Source organism: Dromiciops gliroides, chromosome 4 (genome assembly GCF_019393635.1).
Source record: "Dromiciops gliroides isolate mDroGli1 chromosome 4, mDroGli1.pri, whole genome shotgun sequence".
NCBI lineage: Eukaryota > Metazoa > Chordata > Mammalia > Microbiotheria > Microbiotheriidae > Dromiciops > Dromiciops gliroides.
In genome coordinates this window covers 159,641,520-159,655,443 of record NC_057864.1, presented here as the reverse complement: position 1 = coordinate 159,655,443, position 13,924 = coordinate 159,641,520, and the positions used below count along the sequence as shown (strand labels likewise).

Sequence of the window (13,924 nt, the reverse complement as noted above, 5' to 3'; positions counted from 1 at the left end):
TTCCTTCTAACTATGCAATTCTGGATTTCCAGATATCTGTTTTGTTGTTTGAATTCTCTATCATTAGGAAAGGGAACAAGCACCTATTAGTAATCTTATTACTAACATTAAATAATATATATGTAAATCATAGAAAACATCAACTCCTGATCATAAAGTACTTAAGCAAAAAAAAGTATTGCTAGTTACCTTTCACGGTTGGACATTGGCTTCATTTGCAGTTGGGGGGTCATTCTGGTTGGGGTGTTAACATTTTCATTAGGCTCCTCAGAAAGATGGCCTCTCTGGATTAAAAAAAAATGATGGGTTAGACCTTGGGGAGAAAACAAGAGAAACAGGAAAATATCCTCTAATAAAACAGAAACTTCTTTCAAGCCGCTGTATTGGTGTCCCTCCCTCATTCTAACAATGGCTTTAGGTAGCTCTTTAGGGAAGCCATTAGAATCAATATTCACCCTTTTCTTCAACTTGTGCTTGGATTTCCTCTTCTCTTTTGACCGTCCTGGACGTCGGTGTGTGGTCACAGGTTGGCTACTTTTGCTGGTGAGTCCATTCATGCGTTGGCTCTTGCCCCCAATGATACCTCGGCATTTGTCAAAACCACACTTACAAAGTTGCTTTGAGGGAAAAGTGAAGAATATTTAACTTTTATCCTAAGTCTAGCAAAGGAACCCCTGGGGGGTGGTCATCTCACAATTAATTCATGTTATCAAAGAATGTTAATATGAAAATAATAATTTTTTTCTAGCTCTACTGAGGAAAGAACAACATTAAGATTATAGCAAAAATGAGAAAAATTAAACTTTAGTAAAACTTCCTGACTGCCAAGAAGACAAATGAGCAACTAAAACAGATTCAACAACATTTTTTCTTAGGGTTCTTTGTGAAAAAGAGAGATCCAACTACCTAACAAAGTCAGGCGATAGGTAAAGGGACAAGTGAATACTGCTCAAATACTTTAGAATTCTATGGCTAATGTTATAGTTTACTGAAGATTCACTCACTGCCCATCAAAACCAAAAGTTAGCCCTTGCTTTGGATCTATTACCTGTTTCTCAACATTAAAGGAATGAAAATTGTAGTCATAGGTGAGTTCAGTACCAGCTGGCATATCTTTCAGGGCATAGAGCCCAATCCGGTAGACTCCATTGACAGACCTAAGAATGTAGAAGAGAGGAAGAATTTAAGACAGTGTCTGGAAGCAATAAACCATGAGGTAATCTTTGACTTCTATTTCATATTCCACATCTAATTTATGCATAAAGAACTTTAAAGCCTTTAAAATATATATTTTAAAATTTATATGTATAAAACTTAAAATATAATTATGTGTATATATATGTATATATGTGTATTTATTAGCAAGAGAAATGGAAGGAAAAAGCAAGTCTACTACATATATATATGCTATATCTATAAAATATATATACATATAGAGAGAGACTGTCTGTGATATAGATATCTCTTTTTACTTCCATTTCTATTCCTAACAAATACCCAACATCCCTTTTCCTCAGTACTTCACACCTGAATTACAACAACCTTTTAATTGATTTCCCTGACTCTGGCCTTTCTCTTTAAAATATTCTGTATGTTACTGCTAAACTAATATTCATAAACACCATATTATGCCATTCCTGTGCTCCAAAGCTCATAATAGTTCTCCAGTGTCAATGGCATCAAGTCTAAATTCCATTAAGGATTCAAGGCCCTCCATAATCTGGTTCTGCCCTATGTCTATTCAACTGTATTTCTCACTACTCTTCAACAACTATTTTCTGTTATGCTGGCATCTTTACTGCCCTCTCTACAATGCTCTATTTATTCTTGATTCCATATCTTTGCTCATGCTATTCAAATATTCATTGAGAGCTTATTATACTATGTGCAAAGCACTCTTATACAAGCTATGTCTGAGATAGTGATAAAAAGATATAGAAGGATGTCCTCAAGGAAACAACAATTTATTAGGAGGTAAGATATGTACATAAAAAGAAGTGTATTTTCAGTGCCACAAGATTCATCTAAAGTACTGCAAGATAGAAGATGCTGTTTATCTTGTGCCTGAAGTGCATTTTCTCCTATTAATATTTATTCACTTGCCAACATTAGCCAGTCTTAATTTGGTTGAACTGGTTAACAAACTGAAGAAATCTATTTATATGTCTAGTTGGAATCATGTGAGTGTGTAAGAGGGAATTAGAAAGAGAGTGAATGTGAAATGTATCACCTACTTATAAAGTCTGACAACAACAACAACAAATTTAAAAACTGGCTTATGAAGAAAGGAAAGTGACCTTGGAAAGCTAGTTGGCAGTTTCACCTCTAAAGAGGGAGCAGCAAAATTATATCAAAAGATCATAAGTTTGAGAAATTTTATAGAGTATAAACCACATGGAGCCAAAGAGGAAGCTGACTCAGTTTGGGCACTATGAAAAAAACAATAATAAATGTAAGGCAGAAATGGAAACTATAAAAGTATAACTCATCACCCAATATGCATTAACTGTTCCCTTTCATGATTCTTAGGCTGCAGCACTGATACCTGGTTTGAAATGAGAGGAATATAGTATGTCATGTGAATTAAAGGCAGGCATAGAAGATAGTGGGGAAGGGGCAGCTAGGTGGTGAAGTGGATAGAGCACCGGCCCTAGAGTCAGGAGGACCTGAGTTCAAATCCGGCCTCAGACACTTAACACTTACTAGCTGTGTGACCGTCGGCAAATCACTTAACCCCAATTGCCTAGAATTGACTTAAATTTTTTTTCTAAGTATTGATATTATTTAAAAAATAACAATGCCCTATTTTAATTGGAAACAATGGAACTTGCTGTGAGATGTAATGTGTTAAGATTATATTTTTGGCTTATTTATTGCCTATGATCTTACATTAATCCTAGGAAAAAAATAATTATGAGACAAACCTGCAACCCACCATGCAGGTGGGAAAATACCAACAGCTGACAATTAGGAGTGCTGAGTAGCATATCCAAATTTATTTTAAAATGTAATGAACATTTTTATTTATAGTTTTGGGTTCCAATTTTTATCCCTCCTTCCCTTTCCTCCCCCCTCCTTGAGGTGGCAAACAATCAGATATGGGTTATACATGTATGATTATGAAAAGTATTGCCATATTTGTAATTTTGTATAAGAAAACTTGATTAAAAGAAACAAAAATGAAAGAAAGTGAAAAATAGCATGCTTCAGTCTGTTCCATCAATATCAGTTCTTTCTTTGAAGTTGGATAGTATGTTTCATCAATAGTCCTTTGGGAATGTCTTGGATCATTGTATTGTTTTTTGTTTGTTTGTTTTTGGTGAGGTAATTGGGGTTAAGTGACTTTCCCAGGGTCACACAGCTAGTAAGTGTCAAGTGTCTGAGCTGGATTTGAACTCAGATCCTCCTGACTCTAGGGCCAGTGCTGGATCATTATATTGCTGAGAAAAGTCAAGTCATTCACAGTTCTTCATCAAACAATATTGCTGTCTCTATGCACAATGTTCTGTTAGTTCTACTCATTTCACTATACATCATTTCATACATGTCTTTCCAGGCCTTTCTGAAGTCATCCTGCTTGTCATTTCTTTTTTTCTTTCTTTCTTTTTGGTCATTTCTTATAGCACAATAATATTCTATCATCATCATATACCACACTTTGTTTAGCCATTCCCCAATTGATGAGCATTTCTTTGATTTCCAATTCTTAGCCACCACAAAAAGAGCTGCTAGAAATATTTTTGTACAAATATGTCTTTTTCTCTTTTTGGGGATGTCTCTGAGATATAAACCTAGCAGTGGTATTGCCGGATCAAAGTGTGGTAAAAAGTTTTTTAACAGTTGGTTAGTGAATACGGAAAGACGCCAGTTTTTAAAGGACCACCCTTTTGGGGAGGAGACCTACGGCCATGCACGGGCTATGCACATCAGCCCAGCTGCTAAGCACTCCACTTCCGGGGTGTGAGCTTAAAAGGCAAGGAGAGAACGGAAGTGGGAGTTCTTGCCTGCTCTCCTGGTCCAATGACTGGCGCGACACACAGACAGATGCGGACTGGAGTTGGACTTGGCCCGGCTCGCCGTTGGCAGCACGTGCTTGACTCGGCTTGGCTCTCTCCCCTCAAAGGTGGCCTTGGGCTTTTGGTGAGTTTTATACGGAATATAGACTAAGCTTAGACTTAAGACCATTTGTTTTGTATTTCTACTTTCTTATCCCTCTAATCAACATCACCTGGTAACTACCACACACTAAAAGCTCTAATTATAGACCAGAGGTTTCTTCCATTTACTAGTCTGGGAGATAAATTAAGGGAAAGGTTAGGAAGGGGAGGTTAATGCTCAGTATCCAATTTTAAATCTCACAAAAGGGTGCATATAGTTCTATAGCCCTCTGGGCATAAGCACATCCAAATTTTAAACCAGTCCCAGGTGGCTACAGATTATTTGGAAGGTGAGGGTCGACGGTTCTACCAAGGTTATTAATGGGATCTCTCAAAACATCCTCATTGGCTTGCCCACTTTATGAATGGAAGTTTTCCATATTTTCCTCTCTTTCCCCTCTTAGCCTTGTTCCTGACCTTCTAGACTTCAAAATCATACTTTTACTACTGTCTTGTACTGAAATATCCATTAGTGCCCAGGTCCTTCTCACCCTAGAATCATCTGCAACCCTTCTGGTCTGTTAACTATGGAGTATCTCTCTGCAAGGCCTGCCTCTGTTCTCCCATTAGCATGCTCCTCCTGAAGCCTCCATTTTATGTAGGCACTTTGGTCTCTGTCTTCATTCCCCTCCCAGCTCCATTCTAGACTTTTCTGGACTTCAAAACCTGGTAACTTCCATTCCCATCCCATCTTTCCCCACAGTCACTTTTCAGCTGTTTTTTGTGTGTACTCCTCCCCTATTAGAATGTAAACTCCCCAAGGGCAGGATTTGTCTTTATTTTTGTTAGTATTTGTACTCCTAGCACTACATTGGAACAATAGCAAGTTTATTATAAATACTTCCTTCCTTCCTTCCATCTGTTTGACCACAGACCTGGATGTTATATCTCTTGAAAAATGCTAGGTTATAATGTATAAATTGGTTATTCAAACCAAACCAAACCAAACAAAAACCCTGGCCTTACCAGGATTAGAATACCTATGAAATGACAGTCTTTGGCTTTCAGTTCCAGATTTTACAGAACGGTTTAATGCTATTACAAAAATGAACCTCTTTGCCCTCACAGTCTGACCATTACAGAAGACATCCAAATGTATTATGTTTCAATGTCACAATGCATACTTGAATCTACAGTGATGGAGATATAGAGTAGAAAAGCTTTTCTAAGTATTAGCCACTTCCTAATTGTTGTATGTACCAAAGTTTAAATGATTCCTTATACTCAAGGATTGGAATATGAGATATGGAGCCCATTAAAAGAAAATAGCAGGTGATTTTTGGTCTATGAACTAGCTCCAAGGCTCACTTTGCTACTTTCTTCCCTTAGAATGTAGGTGTGAGGGGCAGCTAGATGGCACAGTGGATAAAGCACCGGCCCTGGATTCAGGAGTACCTGAGTTCAAATCCGGCCTCAGACACTTAACACTTACTAGCTGTGTGACCCTGGGCAAGTCACTTAACCCCAATTGCCTTACCAAAAAAAAAAAATGTGGGTGTGGTCCTGTCTAATCTAACTGTAATTTAAATCATGATAGATGAGCATCAATTAAAGTGTAAACTTACATGTAAAGCACATTCATTCTGCCTAGAGCACTGAGAAGTTAAGTGACTTGCCCAAGGATACACAGCCATAATGTGTCAGAGGTGGGACTTGAACCCTGGTCTTGCTAGTTTTGAGGCCAGCTCTCTGCCACAGGCCTTTTCCACAATATCACTCTGTTGGTTTTTTTCCTTGCTACTTATTTTTCTAGCAAAGCACAAAAGGGGGAATATGAAAGCCTAAATAACCTAGCCCCTTCTAAGTATTTGAAGAACTATGGCATTTGTCCTTTGCTTTCTGATAAGCCCAAACTGCTGATCATATTGCTAAGGTTGTGTCCATGCAATCAGTGGAAATGATACAAAACCATAGCAGAGATCCCCACATTTTGTATTTTTATCTGTACTTTTCTCCATTTATACAATGTTGTGGATTTTCCATTCTATAAATGGTAGTTGGAATTTGCTTTACGTAGAGCCCATTTTGCTAAAATGAAAAACTCTGGTCGACTGGTACCTCTCTCTGCAATTGCTTGTAATATGAATAAAATGTTTCTGACAGATTTTAAACACAACACAATGAAGTCTGGTTCTTCTATATGGTGATTCAAAGGGCAATGGAAGAAAATAATGTAAGTGAATACACATTACCGATGATGACTTGTGTGCAAGAAATAGCACCAAAGATATCATGTAGAAAATTTATGATAAAAAAAAAAAAAGATGTGTGCCACTCAGGTAATACAAGAAGGAAGAACAAGATGGAGAAACTGAGTGCTCCTTGAGAACCTATGCAATGTTTAAAACAAAACAAAAAACCTAAAGGAATGCACCTAGTGAGCTGAAATCTTTGGAGGACTTTTGGGAGGACACAGACAAGAGATCCACAGAGTAAGAAGGTATGTATAGGTTACAATCTGCACTGTTGGAGGAAGGACTGACATTAATGATATCTTGAAGTATTACAATTTTGAAATTAATTCTAAATTGTCTTGTATTTTAATATGGTTTATTATTAACTTACTGTCCAAATTAGATATAAAGATGACACAATCCACAAAAATATTAAGTGTAAAGCTGAATAGGGAGAGTATGATTAACAAAAGAGAACATGGTAAGTGCATTAGATACAAACAAAATGCTATCAGAACTACAAAGAAGGAAAAAAGTATTTTTGACTGTGGAATGATTGAAGCTTCGTAAAAGATGAGGCTTTTAAACAGTCACAAGAGATGGGTCAGATTACAGATATGTAGTGCTTAGCACAATGCCCAGCACATAGTAGGAACTATATATGTTAGTTGTTATTATTATTTCAAAAAAGAGAACCCAGGAGGTGAGGTCACAGCAGGGAGGCCATTCCAGGCAAAGGAGCAATCTGAAAAATAGTAAGGGGTCAGATTAAATGGCCCTATTAAATCTTGACATTTCTAACTTCACACCTTCCATATACATTGCTTTCTCTCTACTCACACAGCTACTACACTAGTTTAGGTGCCCATCTTCTCTCAAGTGGACTACTGCAATAGCCTTTTAGTTGTGGTCTCCCTGCCTCAACTCCAATCTATCCTTCCCTCAGCTACCAAAATGATTTTCCTAAAGTGGAACTTGAATCATAGCACCGCTGTACTCAATAAAATGCAGTGGTTTGCTATTACCTGCAGAGCCAATTATAAAGTATTCTGGCATTTAAAGCTATTCATCCTTATACTTTGCTCTCCTTCACAAACTCTACAATCCAATTACTTGTTCCTTGCAAATGATACTCTGTTCCCTATCTCCGTGCCTTTGCAATGGCTGTCCCCACAGATAGAATGCTCTTCCTCTCTTAGGTTCCCTGGTTTCCTTCAAAACTCTGCTTATCCCCTACTTTCTGCAGAAGGCCTTTCCCAGTATCTAAAGCTGCTAGTGCTTTCCCCTAGGAAATTATCTTCTATCTACTCTGCATTTATGTGTTGTCTCCCCTATTAGAATGGCAGCACCTAGATGGCAAGAACCGTTTTTGCTTTATAGTAAGCACTTAATAAATGTATATTAACTAGTAAGGAGTTCAGGCATTGAAAAGAAAGGGAAATCAGACCGTACCCTCAAAGTGATCCTGCAAAACAGAATATTCTTGTATGAGAAAAATAATTCTTTAATGAAGAATATTTAATATTTTCTTCAGAGTACTGAACAAGATAAGGCCTTTGATATGCAAATTGGCCAAGCAACTGAAAATCAAACAGTAATCTATAATAAAATACAAACAAATAAAATGTGACTGAAAAAATGTACTCTATGTTTAATCTGCTAAGCTTAAATTGTATTTAGAATAAAGGTAAACAAACAAGCAAATGAAAAAAGGCTACCTTGTCTGGTCAGAAGCCCTTATCCTTCCCAGTCTATGCTACCAAGGCACTTGCATTTTGCTGAAATGCCAAGGTTTGAATAATTCTTGTCATAGTATTGTTTTATTATTCACAAGTCCCCTAGCTGCTGTGGCAGTGAATAGTGTATTTGTTCTGGGATAATGAAATCTTGAGTTTATATCCAGTTTCAGATACTTGCTACTTGACCCTGGGCAAGTCACTTAACTTCTCTCAAACTCAGTTTCATTATCTGTAAAATTGGAATAATAATAGTGCCTACCTCCATGGGAAGAAAATTAGTTATCTGTTAAGTGCTCTGCAAACCTAAAAATGCTAGATTATCATTACTATTGAACTTGCTGTGTCATCGTAAAATGCAGAGAGCTAAATATTTATAATGAATTAACCAAAATAATGTATCTAGACATTTGATACATTAGCAGGTATAAAATGAGATCCCAGAATTAATGGAGATAAGTTATAATTTGGATTGGTTTGTGCTGGGGAATAAAAGAAGAGAATGGGGGAGCAAAACAGTACCATCTCTCCCCTTCCCCCCAAATTTTTCACTTCTTTAGGTTACATATTACAATGACAATACTTTAGTCTGAAATCTCTGGTCTAATTAGGATGAAAATCCTTATCAAGCTTTTAATAGTAATAATTAAACAATTTTCTCCACTGAAATATTTTTACATTATCCTTATGGTAGAGGCATGATCAGCTCAGGAAGGATTTTTGGATATTGATTAGGGTAATTATCAGGCTAAGAGAAGGAGCTCTTTTGATTAATGAAAAGTTCTTGGGTTCAGATTTGATTAGACTGAAAGAAGAACTCTTAGAATTGTTAAAAAGGTGTATGATGGTTTTAGGAAAATGCTTCTTCAAGGGCCTGTCAAAAAAAACTGTGGTTTACTTTAAGTAAGGAATCAAATAACCACCTGAATTTTCTAAGTATATTTTATCCTATCATCATGGAATTTTCCCTTTTGTTTTGGGAATACCACAAATTATGAGTGGGTCTGAAAGATTTTTAAAGGCAGGATGAAGCTGTCCCTTTGAAGTTTTTTTTTTTTTGAAAGATGTTTAGAATTATTTATTAAATCTATCTTTGGCAGGTTTGTATTTTTAAAAAGGCTAGGAATTTGAGGGAAGAATCTTTTAAAAAGGGAACAGAAAGAAATGGTTTCCAAAGTGGTAACTTTGGATTAACCCTAAAGTAGGGGTTCTTAACTTTTGTGTGTCCTGGTCACCTTTGGGAATCTGGTAAAGCCTTCTCAGTGGATAAAAGAAAATACATAGGATTACAAAAGAAAGACATTATATTCAAACAAATAATCAAATATCAAAATATATAAAATAGGCAGGCTCTACGCTCCAGGGCAATGGATGGTGAATAAGACATCCTGATCCCTATGTTCCTTCTTAAAGATTTTTTTACTTTCTTATTTTATTCAATTAACAAGAATCTATTCTCTCTCTCCATTCCCCATCCCCCCCATACAACTGGAAAAAATCATAAAAACACACATATAAATATACACAGAGGTCAGCAAAATAAATTATACAGCATTCCAAAACTATCTCATTCTGTATCTTGAGACTACTATCTCTCTGTCAAGAAGTGTAGCACTGCTTCATCTTCATTCTAGCTCTTACATCTTTTAAAGTTTTTTCTTCATAAAATTATTATATAAATTGTTTTCTAGGTTCTGCTCATTAAACTCTATATCAGTTGATGGCAGTCTTCCAAGGTTTGTTTGAAGCTCATTCCATCACATTTATGCACCAGAATTTGCTCAGCCATATTCTAACTGATGGCTAACCCCCTGAGTTTCCATTTCTTTGCTACTATATAAAGAGATGTTATATGTATGCATGCATATATGTATATGTACATGTGTATAGATACACATATATACAACATACAAACAATGAAGGAAAAAGACAATGCAGGATTAATCAGAGGAAATGGACTCATATGTTTGTATGTATACTATATATGTATGTACGTGTGTGTGTGTGTAACATACATACACACGCACAAAGACAGGTCCATTTTCTGATTAATTCTGCATATATCTTGTTTGTCTTTTGTTGTTTGTATGTTGTCTCCTCCATTAGATTGTGAGTTTCTTGAAGTCAGGCAGTGTTTTTGCCTTTTTTATCCACAGCTCTTAAGCACTCTAGAACATAGAAGGTACTTTAAATAAATACTTGTTTCCTCTTTGAAAAATAGGCCTAATAAAAATATTTCTGCGTAAAAAAGGAACACATAGTTTAGTGACTTTGGGGACATGGTTCCAGAATGCTCTCCAGAATGGCTAGACCAAAGTTCCATCAACAGTATCTTGATGTGCCTATTTTCTCAATACTTCCAACATTGGTAATTTTCTTTTTTAGTCAAATTTGTTCATCTGAAGGGTGTGAGGTAGAAACTCAGAGTAGACTTACTATCAGTGATTTGGTGCATTTTTAAATATGATTGTTGATACTTGAATTTTTTCCTCTGAAAACTTTATATCCTTTGACCATTTGTCTACTTTCTTCCCCCTCAGGCTCAGTTTCCCTTCAAATTTTAACTACATAAATTTTGTCTATCCACATATTTTTAAATTTCATGTAACCAAAACTATCCATTTAAATTTCTGTGAGCCTATATGATGCTTGTTTTATTATGAATTCTTCTCCATCCATGATCTGAAAGGTAATTTATTTCTTGCTTCATGTATATGTTTATAATGTATCGTGGTTCCATTTGGAGTTTATCTTGGTATATGGTATGAGGTAATGATCTAAACCTAATTTCTACCAGAATGCTTCCCAATTTTCCCAGTAGTTTTTGTTGAATAGTAAATCTTATACCACTGGCTAGGGTCTTTGGATTCATAGAACACTAGGCTATTAGATTTGTTCAATTATGTTATGTTGTGTATATATAAATATGTTCCACTTATTTATCTCTTTAATCAGTATCAATTTTTTTGATGATTACTGCTATTTAGTGTAGTTTGAGTTCTTGTACTGATGGACCTCCTCTTACATTTTTCTGGCTCTATAAAGAAACACTTTAGTAGTATGATTGGGATGAAAATTAGTAAGTAAGTTAATTTTGGCATAGTCTACCCATGAGCAATCAACATGTCTCCAATTACTTTAGTCTATTTCCCTAAAATGTATTTTATAGTTATATTCATGTAGTGTCTTTCTTTGACTTAGCAGGTAGACTCCCTAGCATTTTACACATTCTGTAGTAATTTCAAATTAAATTTCTCTGTTTATCTCTTTTTACTTGGCTTGGTTGATTAACATACAGAATGTTGATATATTATATATATATATATACACACACACACACACACACACATATATATATGAATTTATTTTACATCCTGCAACTTTGCTGAAATTGTTTCAATTAATTGGTTAGTACATTTATTAGGGTCCTCTAAGTAAACCAACATATTATATGAAAAAAGAAATAGATTTTTTTTTGTCTTATTGCTATAGGTACCATTTCTTTCATATTAAATAAGAGGGGTACATCAAGGGGGCAGCTAGGTGGTGCAGTGGATAAAGTACTGGCCCTGGATTCAAGAGGAACTAAATTCAAATCCAGCCTCAGACACTTGACAATTACTAGCTATGTGACCCTGGGCAAGTCACTCAACCCCCATTTCCCTGAAAAAAATAAAAATAAAAAGAGTGGTACATCTTAAATTATATAATAAGGCAACAATTATCAAAATTATCTGGTACTGGCTAAGAAATAGAAAGGTGCATCAGTGGAACAGAAGACATAATACACAGTAATAAATTATTATAGTACCCTTGTGTTTGACAAATGTAAAGATGTAAGTTTTGGGGATAAGAATTCACTATTTGGTATAAATTGTTGGGAAAATTGGAAAGCAGTCTGGCAAAAACTAGGTATAGATCAGTATCATACACCCTTTACTAAGACATAGTCAAAATGGATACATGACCTATATTAACTATCATACATTTATAAATAAATAAGAGATAGAGAGCACTGTGCAATATAAAATGGATAATTTTGATTACATTAAATTTAAAAGGGTTTGCACAAATAAAACCAATTGTAGCCAAGATTAGAAGGAAATGAAAAAAATTGAGAAAAAAATTTTAGACAGTTTCTTGATTAAAGGTCTCATATCTCAAATATATAGAGGATTGTTAGAATTTAAGAATGAGGGGCAGCTAGGTGGCACAGCGTATAGAGCACCGGCCCTGGAGTCAGGAGTACCTGAGTTCAAATCCAGCCTCAGATACTTAATACTCACTAGCTGTGTGACCCTGGGCAAGTCACTTAACCCCAAATGTCTCACTTAAAAAAAAAAATTTAAGAATGAGTCATTCATCAATTGATAAATGGTCAAAGGATACAAACAGGCAGTTTTTTTGATAAAGATATCAAAGCTATATATAGTCATACTAAAAATGTTCTAAATTATTATTGATTAGTGAAATGGAAATTAAAACAACTTTACAATATCATCCCACACCTATCAGATTGGTTAAAATGACAGAAGGGGAAAGTGACAAATGTTTGAGGGGATGTGGAAAAATCGGGACACTAATATACTGCTGGTGAAACTGTAAACTGATCTGACCATTTTGGAGAACAATCTGGAATTATAAGACTACATACCCTTTGACCCAGCAATACCATGATAAGATCTATTTCCTAAGGTGATCAGGGAAAAAGAGAAAGGGCCTCTATGTTTAAAATGATCATCTGGTTGATTTTAGAAAAACATGGAAAGATATGCATGAAATAATAAAGAGTGAAATAAGCAAGACCAGAAGTACATTGGCTATAGTAACAGCAATATCAATCAACTGATTGACAGAGGTATATCTATGAATGTATATATCTGTGTTAAACGGTTAGCCTTCTCTAGTGGGGAGAGAGGTAGGCAGACAGCTTGGAACTTAAAATGTAACAAAAAAAATTAATTTTTATTTTCAGGGTAATGGGGGTTAAGTGACTTGCCCAGGGTCACACAGCTAATAAGTGTCTGAGGCTGGGTTTGTACTCAGGTCCTCTTGAATCCAAGGCTGGCGCCTTATCCACTGCGCCACCTAGCTGCCCCCCCCAAATTAAAATTTTAAAAATAGCAGTGGGGGCAGCTAGGTGGCACAGTAGATAGAGCATCAGCCCTGGATTCAGGAGGACCTGAGTTCAAATCCGACCTCAGACACTTAACACTTACTAGCTGTGTGACTCTGGGCAAGTCACTTAACTCCAACTGCCTCACACACACACACACAAAAAAAATAGCAGTGGAGCTAATGGACATACTTCCTTTATCCCTAAAGTTGTCTAGTTTAGACCCCCATTACAAATAATGCTTGCTCTTGGTTTTAGATAGCTGCTACTTATTATGTTAATGAAATATCTATTCATTTATATGCTTTTTATTGTTTTTAGCAGAAATAGGCATTGTTCTTTTGTCAAAAAGATTTGCCACATCTAGGAATGTATTCATGTGCTTTTTCTTCCAGTTATTAATATGGACAATTCTGTTTAGTTTTCCTATTATTGAACCAATTCTGTATTGCTGGTATAACTCTAACCATGTCAAAGTACTTTCTAGATTTTTGCTGGGGTAATTGTGGGAGGGAACTGGTTGTACTGTTTCCCCATACTCTACAAATCTTTGCCAACCTCCTCCCTTCCATTTCTCCCTTTTGTTTTTGGTGGGAGAGAGTGAGTTGAAAAGGATGTGCAAGTATGGATGAGTTGCATATGATATCAAAGAACTCATTACACTATCTTTCTCCCCTCTTCTGAACTGCCCTATTTCTGAACATGGTGCTAAAATATTTCCAGTCACTAATGTTTGCAAAC

At 35.8% G+C, this 13,924-nt stretch overlaps 1 protein-coding gene across 3 annotated transcripts in view; it reads right to left on the bottom strand.

Moving 5' to 3' along the window:
* ASH1L (ASH1 like histone lysine methyltransferase) overlaps positions 1 to 13,924 on the bottom strand; it is a 231,182-nt gene that overhangs the window by 24,697 nt on the left and 192,561 nt on the right. For all 3 annotated transcript variants that reach the window (XM_044002148.1, XM_044002147.1, XM_044002149.1), the window contains 3 exons: positions 1,049 to 1,157; positions 456 to 617; positions 190 to 284 (listed from right to left, as the gene is read on the bottom strand). In XM_044002148.1, the coding sequence (XP_043858083.1) occupies positions 190 to 284; positions 456 to 617; positions 1,049 to 1,157 (366 nt within the window). The remainder of the gene's footprint in view (positions 1 to 189; positions 285 to 455; positions 618 to 1,048; positions 1,158 to 13,924) is intronic.